Genomic DNA, 12,621 nt, shown 5'->3' on the forward strand with positions numbered 1-12,621 from the left:
TGGAGTGGCAGTTTGAGTGGTGGCGTATCTTGTTTCAGTACTTCCTTTGCCTTGACGTTTATCTACTTTTCGTCGGCAAATCTCAAGGACATAGGACTGTGCCGCCAAGCATGCATGTCGTCATAGGAGAGCACAAAACATAGCCAAAGTCACTACAATACATACACCCACGAAAGTAAGGAGCAAGGAAGTGATTACTAGACACTATAACAGTCTCAAGGTGCTCGCGACTGGTGGCGAACAGGGAGATAGGGAGAGAAGAGAACGAAAAAAGCTGCCGCTGGGGCCGATTAGATTAAAAGAAAGGATTTTACAAGCAAGGCCATGAAGATTGACTGTGATGAACAGGTAAAGATTTTTTAAAAGTCATCAAGCTTTTTTCCTTTGACCAATTGACTCGTATCTGTTCAAGTGATGAGTATACACAATGCACTTATCAAAGAATGAATCCACTTACGTGGGCGGGATCTCATTAGTGTATTGCGGTTCATCTTCTTCAACGGCGCCGCCATCCCTGTGGACAGTTATCCCCGTCAGGCCCGTGGCATCTGTTGGAGTCGGGCTCATAGGCGGCACATTGCTAGGGCCGGATGAGTTCTGGGCTTTGTATCGCTGAGATTCTTGATATGCTTCCCTTTGCTTGGCCGTCATGGCATTGACATCTGGCGTCCCAGTGACGCCAGCCGCAGCACCAGCTAATGCTGGGTCAAGACCCGTCGGATGAGCAGTAGGCATAGGCATGGGTTCCATGTTGAAATTGTTCAAGCCCGCACCACCCGCACCTAGTCCAGCAAAACCAGTAGAGGTTGACGTTGGAGGACCACCTGAGGACGGGGCGCCATAACCACCGTCAGATGTTGTGGCAGCAGAGCGAGGGTATTGAGTCATTTCAGGAGAAGCACCAGTGGAAGCGACACCCGGCGCATAATACGGCTCGACGGTTGCTTCTCCCTCTGGACCAAGATCAATAGGCCCTTGATTCTCGGGTCGTCCTGGGTCAAACATCATATCGTCAAAGTCATCTCTGTGAGACCTCTTTCGCTTGAGAAGGAACCAGACTAGTATGCTAAGAATGGCGATACCAGCAACACCACCCACGACACCACCCACGATAGCTCCCGTATGAGATGATCCGTTAGACGAAGAGTTACCAGAAGCTGCACCCGTGCTGATTACTGAGGTTGACACGGTAACTTGTCCATTAGAATTAGTCACTGTGACATAACTGCAGATATCATTAGCACAGAGTTTTTTGTGACCCGTCCAAACCTACACATAGCTGCTTCCTCCAGAGACTGACACGGAGCCTGGTGGCCTATCATTCCCACCGCCACCGGAAGGATTTCCCGTTACACTGGCTGACGCACTTGGGCTACCACCACCAGAGCCTGAACTGGGGCCGGAACTGCCTCCGTTGCTTGGCCCGTTATTTGATGGTGACACTGAGCTGGGAAAAGCTGAACTTCCGCCATTCTGACTCGACGAACCACCTTGAGAAGAGGGTGGAATACTGCTCCCTGGCGAGGAGGTTGTGCCGATGAGTGACGTGCTGATTTGTCCAGAAGAATCGACTCCCGAAGAGGGCGGCTGGGACGTAACTGGACTCGACGTTGGCGAGACGGATGGCAAACCCACGGAGGGAGTCACATCAGCTGTAGAGGAGACTGGGTTAGTGGTCGATCCAATGACGGTACCAATAGTGGGAAGGTCGGCCATAACGGTAATTGTAGATTCTCAGTATATCTATAATGACTACAAAATGGAAAAAAGAAAAGAGATAAAGAAGAAAGAGAAGAGAGATAATAAAGTTGAGGTAAAAGTTGACGAATGAGGCGATCAGTGCGGGGACATGAAAGCACTGAACAAATTCCAGCTGGCCCAAAGAGAAAATATGAAAAAAATTCTCTTTACCCCTATGTCTTTTCTTTCCCAACCACTGAGTAAACTCCTTTTTAAAAAAAGTTAAAGTCAAACAACAAAGACCCATCACAGAACCCAGAGTGACAGACACAGAAAGATATACAGAACGAGAAAAAAAAAACGTGAAAGAGGCATGTAGCATCACTTACACATTGTGTTGCAGGTTTGTTATGGTCGTTTCACTGCTTTCAAAGGAGTGTCAATGACAACAGCAGCTGGCGTATGGCTAAGCAGTGGGCCAGGGATGCTGTGGAAAGATGATGGCGAACGTTTCTGAGGATGGCGATATACGTGGATGGGATGGAAAGATAAAAGATAAAAAGAATAATATGGAAAGATGAAAAAATAAAGCGGGTTGGTGGATGATTGAACGGAGGCTTTCGCTAGTTGAGGGTTATATAAAGCGGTGCGGCGCCACTTGTAACCAATTTGGTGGCAGCAGAACAATAAACCTAATGAACAAATGTTTTTGTGTAAGTCTTTTTGAAAAAACAATTATGGTTGAAAATGAAGACATAATGCATTAACAAAATCCATGCCGTTAGCTTTGTCCATGCCCACTGGATACCTTCGCCAACAACTGTTTTTGTATACCCGATAGGATATCCTTTCATGTTGTCAAACCGAACATCATGTTATGTCCCTTTGACAGGTTACTCAACGTCTGTAATCGATGGATTGATGGCTTGTGGATGACGAAGCTGGTAAGTTGCGTTGGGAGCTCATGTGGTGCACTTTGAGTAAATGGGTCGTGGTGTTGACTGTGGAAGGAGCACGAGTCGCAGAACAATTCCTTGCAGTATATGGGAGTTTGAGAGTGTTGGTCAAGACTTCAAGATGCGGCATATCTTTCATGCCAGTTTAGCTCGCTCTATCTGCATGATGGAAGGGAAAGTTTTATACAGGCTTGCAGCACCTCAGGTACTTGTTCTCATTCTTTCACCCACTGGCCTCGCGAATAGGCAAAATTTGTGTTCAGATGCAGTGTGAGAGACAAATACATATTCTCAGGCTTTGCCTGCACCCACCAGATGCTCAAGAGTCGCTTCCAAGTAGCAATCCAACCTCATCAACACCTCCATCATCGCTTCTTTTTGGGTCATTATAGATGTCAATACCTAAACATTCGATGAGCTACTGTCATCGAAAGAAGACATTGAACTTGCCTACTGCTAGTGAATCAATCAAAAGCTGTAATCTCTTAGGTCCCATTGCTGGATCATTCTGCTTCAACATCAACAAGGGCTTATGTTTCGACCGCATGGACAAACCTCTCGCAGTTTCTCCAACTCTCCACCAAACCCTTCGACAAGTTTGTTCATATACACCGTTTTGAACTTTTCCCTTCGTTCAATTTCTTCTTGGCTTTCTATTGCGCTTATTTTCTGAGAAGCGTCTAGAAATGAAGGAAGGGTAATAGGAGGTGGTGGGGTCGGAGAGTTGGTAGAGTATCTCCTACGTTGTTTCGTAGTAGCAGGCGATGTAGAACGAGCAGGGGCTTTCGTGGTCGAGGAGATGGAGATTGAATCTGAATCCGAGTTTGAGTCTTCTGATGAAGAGGACTCGCTAGAAGACGAGGAAGACGAAGCAGATGATGAATCTCCATCGACATCCATACTTTCCGTCGCAGGTTTGGCTACAGGCTCAACCTCTTCGTCAGAACTCAAACTGTTATCTGAAGATGAGCTCGATATTGAGACTTGACGCCTTCTTCGCTTTCTTCTGTTGGTTTTCTGAGTAGGGTGAGGAGTAGACATTATACTTTCTTCAGTCCTTGTATATGCATTCAATTTATCTGTAACAGTTGAATAGATATCAGTAAAAAACGCAGACCAGATGGCTAACCTCCACTCGCGGAACCAAATCCACGGGATCAAATATTGCCACATTCTCCCAGGGATAATGAGAAACTCCGAGCCCAAGATAATCCCGGGCGACTTTGCAGAAAGCGTAAAGCCAGATTCTTGCCAAAAGAATCTGCTTCATCCTTCAAAACTGTCAAAATGGCTGAGCAGACCGAGAAGGCTTTCCAGAAGCAGCCACTTTTCCAGAATGCCAAATTCAAGGGTGCGTAGAGGTGTTGCGAGTTATATGAGAGAGAGTCAAGGCTGACTAAATGGATATTCTCCAACTCTATTACGATTATGTGCAATTATAATCATGCCGCTACTCAACAACTGCTGGAACTGCTTTGGATGGGATTTTTGGATGAATGGCTGGATATGCAGGCGGCAAGAAGATCGCCACCAAGACTAAGCGATGGTACAAGGACGTCGGTCTCGGCTTCAAGACCCCCAATGGTGAGCAGGCAGTACCAATGAGGGTTACCCGGAAGGATTTCCCAATTTGTCACAAGGCAAACTGGAGGTTGTATTTGGGAACCCTCACATTAGCCGGAGCATGTCGAGGCATCTTTACTGAAGCAGTTTACAGAGGCCATCACCGGTACTTACATTGACAAGAAATGCCCTTTCACTGGTGACGTCTCCATCCGTGGCCGAATCCTAAATGGCGTCGTCCACTCTACCAAGATGACCAACACTATCATTATCCGAAGAGAGTACCTCCACTAGTGGGTAGATTTGAAGGAGTTGGCTGGAGATAGCAAGGGTTATGTTTACAATCCATTAGCATCCCCAAATACCGACGATACGAGAAGCGACACAAGAACCTCGCTGCCCACTGCTCCCCTGCTTTCCGTGTCGAGATTGGTGACCAAGTCACTGTTGGTAAGTGTTTCCTAATGCCATCATAACATCTACTGATTCATCTGTTTAGGTCAATGTCGGCCTCTCTCCAAGACTGTCCGATTCAACGTCCTCCGTGTTTCCAAGAACAAGGCTATCAAGGGTTTTGCCAAGTTTTAAGATGCTACTGAACGTTGGGTTTGGATGGATAGTGTATCATTGATGCATGGCATTTCCAGGCTTGTGGAAGTTGACTACATGGTTGGCGGCGAAATTGTGAACGAGCGTGGATTCATGAGATAGAGCAATTTGAGGTCACCTGTTCACTTTGAGACTCTTCAAAGAAAGCGAATATTGACTGTTGACTATACAATCTACTCACAGGGCTTTTATTCAAGGCCTGTATGAAGCGCTACAAACTGTCTCTGCAAGCCTCGCTCAGCTTGCAGCATCTTTTGTACACCGAGCATACGATTCATTCTTGCTCTTGATCAGAGTTGGCAAGGAGCATGGTTATTTCAGTCACTTACAAAGATGACGCTGTATACAGCTCAACTGCCATGTGTTGCTTTATCGGCGGTCGCCGCTGTGTAATAATCATGCTTGTCTCCAAATCATCTTTTAATTCTACCTTTATCATCAGTATTTCTACAATTCCATAAAATGCCTCCAAGACGAGCTCAAACGCTTGATACACTTCTCCCTCCCATCCTCGCTCTCCTTCCCAACACTTATTCTGCCCACCAAAAAGCACTTACCACCACCGCTCGACTCCTTCATACCAATCCACCCCAATACAGCCTTGCTATAGAAATTCTATTCGCCGTGTCCAAAGAGCTGTTGAAGGGTGGCGAAGGAGGCAGCGGGACAGAGCTGGGTGTCAAGATGGTTGATGCGATGCGAGAGGGTAAGGTAGAAATTGATGAAAAGTCTAGAGGTATGCTATTGCGCTTTTACCAGCTACGCTTGTTATTCGTCAAGTGTATTAGAGGTTGACACGTCGGTCCTAGCAAATGTAACACAACTGTTGGCGCTCGCATCGCCTAATGGACCCTGGCGTAAGAAACTTGCAGAAAGTGCCGTGAAGTGGACCCAGACCGTGGGCAAATGTCCTACGGGCGATGCCAACTTGCTTCAGTATATAGGAGAGTTGTACTATAAAGGTGAGAGAAAACGCGTAACAGCAAACTACGGTACTGAAAGGCAGCGCAGACCATCATTTTGTCGAGGCAGAAAAGTATCTTTTGGGTTCTGGCAAGAGGGATGCCGCCATCACCCTAGCAGACATGATGTACGAATGGTAAGTCTCTCCATCGACATCTTGTCAATGATATCCGCCTAACACTCAACATCCAGGTGTGACAAAGGCGCTTTGGATCCCGGACCATACGCTCTTCGGGGTGTCCTCCCCTCGCTCCTACACTCTCCACCATCTATTCTCCCCGCCATCACCTTCCTTACCGCCTTTCTCGCTCATCTCACATCTTCTTCCTCTTCCTTTGCTGCTTCCATTGTGTCTACTGTACCATCTCAAACACTGTTTTCTCTGCCTGAGATTGTGCTGTCAACCAGCCCGTCGTTGAACTTTGCACAATTGGCTCTTGTGGCGGTACAGCATGCTCCTGCGGTCGGTACCAACGCGGTACAGGCGCAGGGAATGGACGAGGGTGTAGCAAGAGAGTGGAAGGCGTTATGCACGAGATATAGCAAACTTAGCACTGTCGTAGCACAGAAAGAAGTTCAAGAGGTGAGTTCAGGTCTTGCTAGTCTATTGCTGATAACTGTGGACAGGCATTGTCGCAGATTGCGACCGAAATCTTCCACGTCTCTCCACCAAGAGGAGCAGGCAACAGCGATCTATTGCAAAACCTGATGGGATCTTTGTTTGGTGGCAGATGATGGCTGCGTGCCAAAAGCTTTGGTGTACATTGGTTACTAATTGAAAATGTTGATTAGATGCATAAGACATTGTGGCTCTTCTGACATTAAGACACTTGCCATGTCTGCAAATCGAGGTAACGGCCACACCCTTGTTTCCTTACTGCAAGTACCCAGAGATTGGCCTGTATTTAAACCAAGAGTAAACTTTATTGCCGGCCAACAAGTTGCATACCCAAACATGCACGGTCTAGCATGACTCTAGATGATAAAGAATTAAGGCTATATACAACCAAGAAGAAGAACCAAGATTTGTTTGATTAGTGGTAAAGAATATACAACTCTTTTCAACAAAATTAAAAATCTGTTTATTGTCCATTATCCCAAAATCACAAATAATAAATATAACAGAAAGTTGCGCAAGAAAAGAAAGCGATTAGTTTCTTATCCATGAAATCCACATTGCTAATATAGATATCTCTCCATCGCATCTTCATCAACAAGACCGTCTGCAACAGTCATCGTTGCATCCATGAGTGGTTCAGAGAGCAGCAAGCTCTCCATGGCCAGAGTCATCTTGCCTACCATCGCAGCAGGATAAGCCGGCCGGGTATCGGAGCAGAGACGTTGCTTGAGGGCAAGAGGGTGAATGTCGGCACTGTGGTCAGGCTCGCAATCGTCTTGGCCGACTTGACTCTCAAGGGTTGATTTCTGGGTATACGAATGAGCGATGGAAAAGGTGGTAAAGTTGGGTTTAGAGGTGGGCGTCGTTGGCAGTGGCTCGTCGCTTGATTCTGACTCGCAATCCGAGCCTTCCTCCAGCTCAGCGTTGCTCCGCTGTTCTTGAATATAGTCGTCAGCAGTGTACAACCTCCACAATGACGACCGTTGAAGAGGCTTGGAGCTGAAATTACCACGCAACTCGGGAAGCAAGTCCATGTTGCTCCACGCACGCCTGGTCGCCTTGTCGTTCAAGCGGCGACGCTCAAGTTCATCCAGCGAGAGACGTTTGCCTTCTTCACGTTGGTACCTCATACCAAGCTTTCTTAATTGAGTCGACCGAGAAGCCAGCTGGGCAAGGCTCGAGACAAGGTCGGCATATTCTGCGCGAGCCCAGCGAGGAAGAGATTCGGTGGAAGGGATCGAGGACAGAAAGGATTGTGGCGAGCTGGATAGTTTACGATTGATGGGAGAAATAGAAGCTGGCATGAGAGGCAGGGCCGACCCAGAGCATACAGAGTCATCTTTCACAGATGACATGGACAGCGAACGAATACGGGCAGGCGAGCGGCTTCGCCATTCAGGCATCTCTGTATGTGCCCTGAGCAGTACGCTCCTAACGTCGTCCCGTAACCTTTCAAACTTTGCAAAGAGCTTCTTTCCTTCCGAATCAGCCAACCACGGGATATACCCAGATGCCAGATGCTCTTTGAGAACCGGCAAGACATGCCGACGATACGTGTCGACCAGAATGGAGCGTGCTTGACGTCGATGGTTCCGGATACTGCTGCTTGACAACGCCTTCGCAGGCCTTGATTCCAAAGAACCCGATAGGAGAGGAGACAAGAGAGAATACATCAAGGACGAAGGCGTCCGTCGAGTTCCAGTATTGCAAGTTGAGGATGCCGCTACAAGACGCGGCATGCCCAAAGACAGCTGTACTTGCTCGACAACCTTTTCCAACTCGCCAGCGCAGACGCATGTCATCGGCAACGTAAACAATGCGTCATCAATAAACTTGACAACGACCGTCCCCGACATGAGATCAAAGGTGATATCCTGTATCACTGCTGATATCCATGTCGAACGCTCTCCGAGCAACACATTGCGACACTCCAGACTCTCTTGGAGACACAGAGTGTGATGCGAGAGCAGCGCTGGAGGTAGCGGGAGCGAGTGCGAGCTATACGACTTGTCAGCCCATGTCCAAAGCAGAATACTTACGAGTACGGATGAGCTGGGAGTGAGAGAGTAAAACAAATTGTAAGAGGCGAAGCATTTGAAGGAGCGGTAGAGGGCAAAAGTTTCAACAACATTTTGTTTTTGAGCGGGAAATGTTTAAAGAAAATAAAAAAGAGCAAGATATTATAAATGGCCGATACGAATCAGGAACGAGGTTAGTCCCGTCAGGGAATTTAGGCACGTGACTTTTGATGACGCGGAACAAGGGCTTCAACGCCCGAACTATTCCCATCGGGTTTCAGGGTTTCACCTCGTTCCGAATATTCTATGGCAATAGACACGTGGCTTGCACGTGGCCTGCGCGTGGCTTCACTGGCTGGAACCAAATAGAGCTGCTATATAGGCATGGCCTGTCTATGCATGGCGCTGGTTTGTTATCCTCAGAAGCAGCTCACTATACTTGGATGTGGCGCAGCAGATGTGTATGGACAAACCGCTTTCGCCTGTATTTCCCTATTACATCGATGTGGACAGATAAGATCTTATTGTTTACGCTGATGTCCTGATTAATCTCTTCGGTCAATTATTCGGAACCGCGAGGCACTAAAAGCGATTCCAACGGCTTAATTCTTGGAGGTTTGCGTGTCCAGCTATTGGAGAGGAATGTCTGGACGGGTGAGGCGCGATGACTTTGCAGTGTATACACCCTGCCAATATGCAACTGGTAGGGTGAACCCGGGCTGCAGAGGACACAGCACGACGTTAGCTATCTATCCGTTGGGTACTGCAGCAGCATGTTGGTAAGCATCAACATGCATGAGGGTTAGTCCACCATCCGAAATACAAGTAAACAGTCTGTGTGTGCTTGTCTGTATGCAGTGTATCCAAAGCCATCATGCAATTCCAAAAAACGAGGCGTTCCGTCTCGGCTAATGTGTCTTGACCTAACCGTCTTTATCGTCGTGGTGCTCTCATGACAAGGCTGTGACGCAGCCTTCAAATGTCAGAAAAATGACCATGTTTGTCTGTCGGGGTCAGCTATAGAGTATGTCCCATTGAGACTCACAGGAACAGCTCTGAGGAGAGAGGAAACGGGTCAGTCCAGGTTAGATTTGGGCTTGGCATTTTCACAAGTTTTGAAATCAGACATACCTTATCAAAGTGGGTCCTAATCCGGCAAACATGACTCTCCATCCCTCTTTCCGTAACGACTCCGCAACGACTTGTCTGAATGTTTGAAGTTTTGTTCCGGCGTTCTGTTCCGTTTGACTGGACCAAGTGGCGCCTTGCATCCGAGTCTTGAACACATCCACGGGAAACGTGGCCTGAGATAGATTAGCGTTCCTATCGACATTTGCGCACCTGGATTAGGGACCTTTTTCTTCAACTTACAACCCAAGCAAGAACACCAGCAATACCGCCAGCTGCCAGCAACTCTGGCCAGCCCAATCCGCTCCGCAATTCCATCTCTGCTTCGTCGATGAGGGTGTGGCCTTCATGACCTGGGCTATGGTGTGATGAAGGAAGAGGAGGTTTTCTCATCCACTTGAAGAAACGTAGTGACGCCTCGTATCTGGACAATGGTGTTGGTCATACAACGTCTAGAAGTAAGAGACAACATACGTGCAGAAATACGGCCCATATGCTAAATCTCTCAGAGCTGTTGCAGAGAGCCCCCGAAAGATTCCTCTTAAGCCGTCAGTACGTAAAATACTCTTGAAGACACTCCACGTAGAAAGGGTAAGGTGTGGAGGGGCAGACTGCTGCCGTATCTACGCGTGCTTGGATAAGAAAGGAGTTGGAGCCAATAGAGCTCACATACCTTGACTAGTTCAGTAGGACATGTCAATACCCTACAACTTGTCAGTGGCCTCAACATTGTGAAACGACGAGACTTGCGATGCTACAACACCGCTTCCTGCGCCCGCAAGAAAGATTTGACCCAAGGTTGGTTCATTGGTCGAGTACGCAGAAAGCTGCATCTTCATAAAGAATGAATAGGAAGTGAATACAACACCATTTACCTGACACAATCAGCAGAGCACTGGTCTGCACAACATACAAAAGCTATCCCAGCCTGCAAAGCATGAGCTATTGGACGTGTCTATACCCATCGCACATACCATAGGTGAAGTAATTCCCTTAAATAGTCCCCTGACTTTTTCCTCTTTAACAATCGCTCCTATCCATAGCGATAAGCGCTTAATTCCCATACCAGCTTACAGACGTACCCAATGCACTAAACGTAGACCCATACCGCCCCATATACTGTGGTGTCTGGTATCTCACTTTGACCACATCAAATGGCTGGCCCACGACAAGGCCAGCGGCACCTAACCTTCCAGTGTAAGCTTCTTCATGAGCCAAAAACTCAAAACGGACAAACCTGCGATGACTCCTGCTGTAAAATCAATCATGGGCGATATTGGATCTGTACGTGTCCAACCATTCTTCAGCTTTTGTAATCTCAAGTAAACGAGCACTACTCACCATTACATTCTCCTTTGCTCATGGTGTCTCCATTGTCAATACAAGTACGGGTTTCCTTGGCTGGATGTTCTGATGATACACTATTGGCTACATTCATATCGTTGTGCGGATCAGGATGCAACTGCTGGCTATTCTTCTCATATGCTATGCCTTGGTTTGTCGTATTACAAGTATTGCTAATCCCAGTGCGATGGTGGTTGTACTCTTGCCGAGCTGCTCAAGTAATGACTGGGAATATACTGAAATTAATGCTGGTATATGGTAGAGCAATTGTCTAGAAGCGACTCTTACTTATTTTCTTTTATTTAGAAAACATGAAATATATAGAAAAAGTAAAAGAGAGTTAAATGTCGCATCAAAATAAATTACCGGTTATAACAATTCAATTTCATCTTTCTTCTTTTTACCAACTCTTCATTTTTAAATCCCATGAGACGATGAATTTGGACGAAGAAGTCCGTCTTTGGACAACCAACACAGAAAGGGAAAAGACTGAGAACCTGGCTACGCTGTATAGTATCATTGTCAGCTTGGAGTATTTGGAAAGAGCATACGTACGAGATTCTGTGGCAGGGAAAGAGTGAGTACCCTGTTATCAGTCCGTTCTCATCGTTTTGTTAGGTATGCGCCTGCCTGTATCAAGCTGTTAGCACAGTACAAGAGTCTGATGAAACTGGTTGGAGATGATATTGGTGGTGTAGAAGCATTTATGAAGCGCTACAAGGTGGGTTCGAATGGTTAAAGTCAGAGCTGACTGATGGATGAACCAAGATGGACCATCCTGCGGCGCTGCATAGGCTCACTGTGGGTGTCCCAGCAACTGTTGAGCACTCTGCTGAAGCAGAAGATGGAGGTGCTGAAAAGGGGAAATGGGTTGCAGAGACAACTCAAGTATGTCGACGCTGTTTACCGTTGGGAGCTCAATTTGACTTGGTTCAGTCTTTTATAACCTTTATGGATGCGCTCAAGTTGAATCTGAGAGCAAAGGATCAGCTGCATCCATTCCTAACAGAGCTGATGAGTGGGTACTCACGGTTCAAGGGGAGTCAGGAGTGGGAGGGTAGAGGGAAAATCTTGCATTGGTGTGTAGCAGCTATTGTTTGGGACAATTTGCTGATATGGCCAGGCTTATTGAGTTGAATGCCATGAAAGCGAGTGATGAAATTACAGAGGAGCAATCACGGCAAGCAAGTCGTCTACGGTATCTAGTAAAAGTTGCTGACCTACTTGAAGATGCTTTTCGATATTGAGAATGCTTACAATGAATTCTTCCGGTCACTCAGCAGTGGGAAGAGCACTTGATTGTACGACAAATGTACTAATGCATCATGGTTGTCACAACGAAAAAAATCTAGCCAGTAATGGCATAAAGTGATTGAAAACAGGCTCTCTGGGTTGAAACAACCCTCCCCCGTTGTCGTTGTCCAATCTGCCAGCAAGACCTAGACCCTTTGTAGATTGACAATGTGGCCAATACTTCCATCTGGTACGGCATTCTTGACGCCGTTAGATCCTTGCAAGCCTATGCTACTCATCAGATACTAGGACTTGGTCCACATTGCCCTCTCCACAGTCTCTGTAACCCAACGCTCTCGCAGCGTACCATCATCTTGGCAGCTCCGTTGTGTCTTTAAGAAAGAAGGACAAGAATCCAGCAAATGAGACTTGTCTATACCCCAGTGTGAAGTCACGAGCACTTGACTCTAGAACGATAGGTTCTCTTCGCCGGCAAACGGCATGCAAA

General features: G+C 47.0%; 7 protein-coding genes across 7 annotated transcripts; 3 read left to right on the forward strand and 4 right to left on the reverse strand.

The window, feature by feature from the left end:
• Positions 1–369: 369 nt before the first annotated feature.
• L203_104985 (uncharacterized protein) lies at positions 370–2,073 on the reverse strand (the record flags this gene model as incomplete). Its single annotated transcript, XM_066214358.1, has 4 exons — positions 370–403; positions 458–1,225; positions 1,274–1,652; positions 2,070–2,073. 4 exons carry the CDS (start codon positions 2,071–2,073, stop codon positions 370–372), a joined length of 1,185 nt encoding a protein of 394 aa, XP_066070455.1.
• An 882-nt stretch (positions 2,074–2,955) lies between these two features.
• On the reverse strand, positions 2,956–3,677 carry L203_104986 (uncharacterized protein; the record flags this gene model as incomplete). The annotated part of the gene is made up of 3 exons (XM_066214359.1): positions 2,956–3,038; positions 3,087–3,144; positions 3,192–3,677. 3 exons carry the CDS (start codon positions 3,675–3,677, stop codon positions 2,956–2,958), a joined length of 627 nt encoding a protein of 208 aa, XP_066070456.1.
• A 246-nt stretch (positions 3,678–3,923) lies between these two features.
• On the forward strand, positions 3,924–4,787 carry L203_104987 (40S ribosomal protein S11; the record flags this gene model as incomplete). Its single annotated transcript, XM_066214360.1, has 5 exons — positions 3,924–3,987; positions 4,149–4,220; positions 4,354–4,492; positions 4,552–4,649; positions 4,699–4,787. The coding sequence occupies 5 exons, from the start codon at positions 3,924–3,926 to the stop codon at positions 4,785–4,787; spliced, it is 462 nt and encodes a 153-aa protein (XP_066070457.1).
• A 483-nt stretch (positions 4,788–5,270) lies between these two features.
• L203_104988 (uncharacterized protein) lies at positions 5,271–6,506 on the forward strand (the record flags this gene model as incomplete). Its single annotated transcript, XM_066214361.1, has 5 exons — positions 5,271–5,544; positions 5,618–5,770; positions 5,820–5,907; positions 5,964–6,354; positions 6,399–6,506. 5 exons carry the CDS (start codon positions 5,271–5,273, stop codon positions 6,504–6,506), a joined length of 1,014 nt encoding a protein of 337 aa, XP_066070458.1.
• Positions 6,507–6,950: 444 nt separating this feature from the next.
• L203_104989 (uncharacterized protein) lies at positions 6,951–8,521 on the reverse strand (the record flags this gene model as incomplete). The annotated part of the gene is made up of 2 exons (XM_066214362.1): positions 6,951–8,388; positions 8,436–8,521. 2 exons carry the CDS (start codon positions 8,519–8,521, stop codon positions 6,951–6,953), a joined length of 1,524 nt encoding a protein of 507 aa, XP_066070459.1.
• An 837-nt stretch (positions 8,522–9,358) lies between these two features.
• Positions 9,359–10,974, reverse strand: L203_104990 (uncharacterized protein; the record flags this gene model as incomplete). Its single annotated transcript, XM_066214363.1, has 11 exons — positions 9,359–9,412; positions 9,536–9,712; positions 9,780–9,960; positions 10,011–10,159; positions 10,210–10,240; positions 10,287–10,369; positions 10,450–10,464; positions 10,511–10,569; positions 10,619–10,720; positions 10,774–10,818; positions 10,878–10,974. The coding sequence occupies 11 exons, from the start codon at positions 10,972–10,974 to the stop codon at positions 9,359–9,361; spliced, it is 993 nt and encodes a 330-aa protein (XP_066070460.1).
• A 340-nt stretch (positions 10,975–11,314) lies between these two features.
• L203_104991 (uncharacterized protein) lies at positions 11,315–12,179 on the forward strand (the record flags this gene model as incomplete). The annotated part of the gene is made up of 6 exons (XM_066214364.1): positions 11,315–11,457; positions 11,499–11,601; positions 11,649–11,768; positions 11,817–11,959; positions 12,004–12,064; positions 12,111–12,179. 6 exons carry the CDS (start codon positions 11,315–11,317, stop codon positions 12,177–12,179), a joined length of 639 nt encoding a protein of 212 aa, XP_066070461.1.
• Positions 12,180–12,621: the final 442 nt, after the last annotated feature.

Source organism: Cryptococcus depauperatus, chromosome 6, assembly GCF_001720195.1.
Source record: "Cryptococcus depauperatus CBS 7841 chromosome 6, complete sequence".
NCBI classification, from domain to species: Eukaryota; Fungi; Basidiomycota; class Tremellomycetes; order Tremellales; family Cryptococcaceae; genus Cryptococcus; species Cryptococcus depauperatus.